General features: G+C 59.3%; 1 protein-coding gene across 1 annotated transcript in view; it reads right to left on the bottom strand.

Moving 5' to 3' along the window:
- Window positions 1–2,385, bottom strand: part of TNPO3 (transportin 3) — a gene marked incomplete at its 3' end in the record, with an annotated part of 18,271 nt that overhangs the window by 2,112 nt on the left and 13,774 nt on the right. The window contains exon 10 of the mRNA XM_010131732.1: window positions 773–911. Within this exon, the coding sequence (XP_010130034.1) occupies window positions 773–911 (139 nt within the window). The remainder of the gene's footprint in view (window positions 1–772; window positions 912–2,385) is intronic.

The raw sequence follows: 2,385 nt of genomic DNA, 5'->3' as shown, positions 1-2,385 counted from the left end.
GCAGCCCCATCGCTGGCCCCATGGCAGGTCAGGTTGGCCCTTGGGGCTCTGAGCCCCCTGCTCTGGGGGCAGATGTCCCTGCTCCCTGCAGGGGCTGGGCTGGAGGAGCTTGGAAGATCCCTTCGCCCCAAACCACCCTGTGGTTCTGTGGTATTTAGCAGCTTTCGCCGGGCACTCCTCTGCGGAGGAACCTCCGTGGGCTGAACGCAGACACAAGGCACCCAGCGATCAGCTACTGGGACTTCAAACCACCCTGTGGTTCTGTGGTATTTAGCAGCTTTCGCCGGGCACTCCTCTGCGGAGGAACCTCCGTGGGCTGAACGCAGACACAAGGCACCCAGCGATCAGCTACTGGGATTTCATTGAGTTTGGGAAGAAGAAAAGGGGGTTTAAAAGGAGACCACGTCTCAACTACTGGATTGGAGGGAGGACAGTCGGGGAGCTTTGATGCCAAAACAACACTTCACTTACTTGGAAGGCAAAGTTACCGTCAGACCCTCACAGAGCTGCGCTGAAGCTGAACACGTGGAAAGGAACTAACGGAGCCTTTCAGAGCCCCACCCGCAGTCCCACCCCATCCTGGACACTGAGATTTCTCCCCCTAAGCCAGATTTCTGCCCCATGACCACAGCGCGGGCGCTGAGGCTGGCAGGAACCGAAGCCTCCTGACCACGTGGCAACAGAAAAGAAAGGATTTTCCACTGACTCGGCTCTGGATGGGCGAGATTTGACGAGGTGGGGGGCAGGAGGAGCACGGGGAAACCTCCCTCACCTCGTACTGCGGGTGACCAGCGCAGATCAGCAGCAGCTCCAGCGTCCGCAGGTCGCCCAGCCCTTGGCCCGGCGTGCAAACAATTTTGTCGAGGAAGGTCTCGCACAGCTCGGTGAAGACACGGCAGTAATTGAGCACCCTGTGAGGAAGAAAACGAGGTGTAAGTCGGAAAGATCTTCCCCGTGGGAGCAGACACACCAGTGCAGGAGAGTTCGGTCCAGGCAGGTCTCAGAGCAAGAAACGCTGACTTCTGCTTTAGCTTCCTGCCAGCAGTTGGGCAACGCTGGAAGAGGGGAACTGCAGGAGGTGAGAACGCTGCGTTCTGATGAGCAAACCTTATGAAACTGTGACATTCCCCACAACAAACTGCTCCAAACCCCGGCAGTGGGTGGCGAGGCACAGGACAGCCGCCACGACCCAGCTCGAGTCTCACCCAGCACCTGGAAGGTGCCGCGTTCCAGCAGGGAAAGGCACGAACCTCCTTTAACGCAACCCCGGGATGTCCCACCGCCCCCACGGGGGGACGGCGCCGCCTGAAAACCCGCCGGCTCCTCGGGCACAGAGAACTCAGCGGCTGAGCGGAGCTCTGCAGGCTTTACTCTGCTTTGGGACCGCGGAACCAGAGAGGAGGGTGAAGATGGCGGAGCTGCAGCACAGCGCGAGGGAGCACACGCCAAGGGTTGCTCCTCAGCCACCTCAGATGGGGGATCACTCCAATAAAGCACCCCCGGACCAGGGCCTGGGGCAAGAACTGCCGTAAGGCGATAGATACATCAAGTCATAAGCCCCTAGTCCTGGGCTCTGGATTTAGTGTTCCTCTTCCAGAGAGGTCTAGGAAATCCCAAGTCATGGCATATCTCCAAACACCCCCTAAAGCCCGTCCTGAAGACAGCGGCGAGTCCCCCACGGGAGATTTGGGGGTTTTATCCCCAAACCCCTTTATCCTCCAGCCCTTGCAGCACCCGCCAGCTCCGCAGCACGTCCCGAAGAGCAGATCAAGGGCGGCGAGACGTCGCCTGCGCCTTCACCCTGTAGCTGGGAGCGTTCGGGGCAGAGTCTACCTTCAACGGCGACCACGGAACAGACGCTGTGATAACACCAGCAAACCTCGAGGAGTAACGAGGAGTTTCGCTTGTGGAAACCACGTTTAACACGGAAATTCCTCGAGTGAATGGCACATATCTGGGCTCTGCGCCCCGACCTGAAAAAAGGGATGGGGGAGGATGTTTGTGGAGCTCTGGAGCTGAAGTCACCCGGCAGCCAGACAAGGGCCTCCAAGGGGCTGAAGGGCTGGTGGGGAGGGGTCCTGGGGGCTGGGTTCTGCAAGGAGAGAGGAGCAGAGATCGAGCGAGGATTCGCCAGCAGCCAAACCAGTGCCAGACCCTGGCCAAGGACAGGCACAAACCGAGATTTTTCAGCTGTGATGAACAGCTGGCGAAACCGCTGAAGACAGCGGCACAGCTCAAACGATGTGACAATGCGTCAGTTTTCAACACCACGGCTGAACAGGAGGGCGAAGGCAGGAGGAGGCTGCTTGGAGGCAAGGAGCTGCTTATCTCCGGGGTGGAAGGAGCAGGGACTGGCTCCCTGCTGCCCCAGGAGCCAACACTCAG

This window comes from Buceros rhinoceros, unplaced genomic scaffold, assembly GCF_000710305.1.
Source record: "Buceros rhinoceros silvestris isolate BGI_N320 unplaced genomic scaffold, ASM71030v1 scaffold32632, whole genome shotgun sequence".
NCBI lineage: Eukaryota > Metazoa > Chordata > Aves > Bucerotiformes > Bucerotidae > Buceros > Buceros rhinoceros.
The sequence above is the reverse complement of the archived record's forward strand: the minus strand, read 5'-3'. Positions and strand labels throughout refer to the sequence as shown.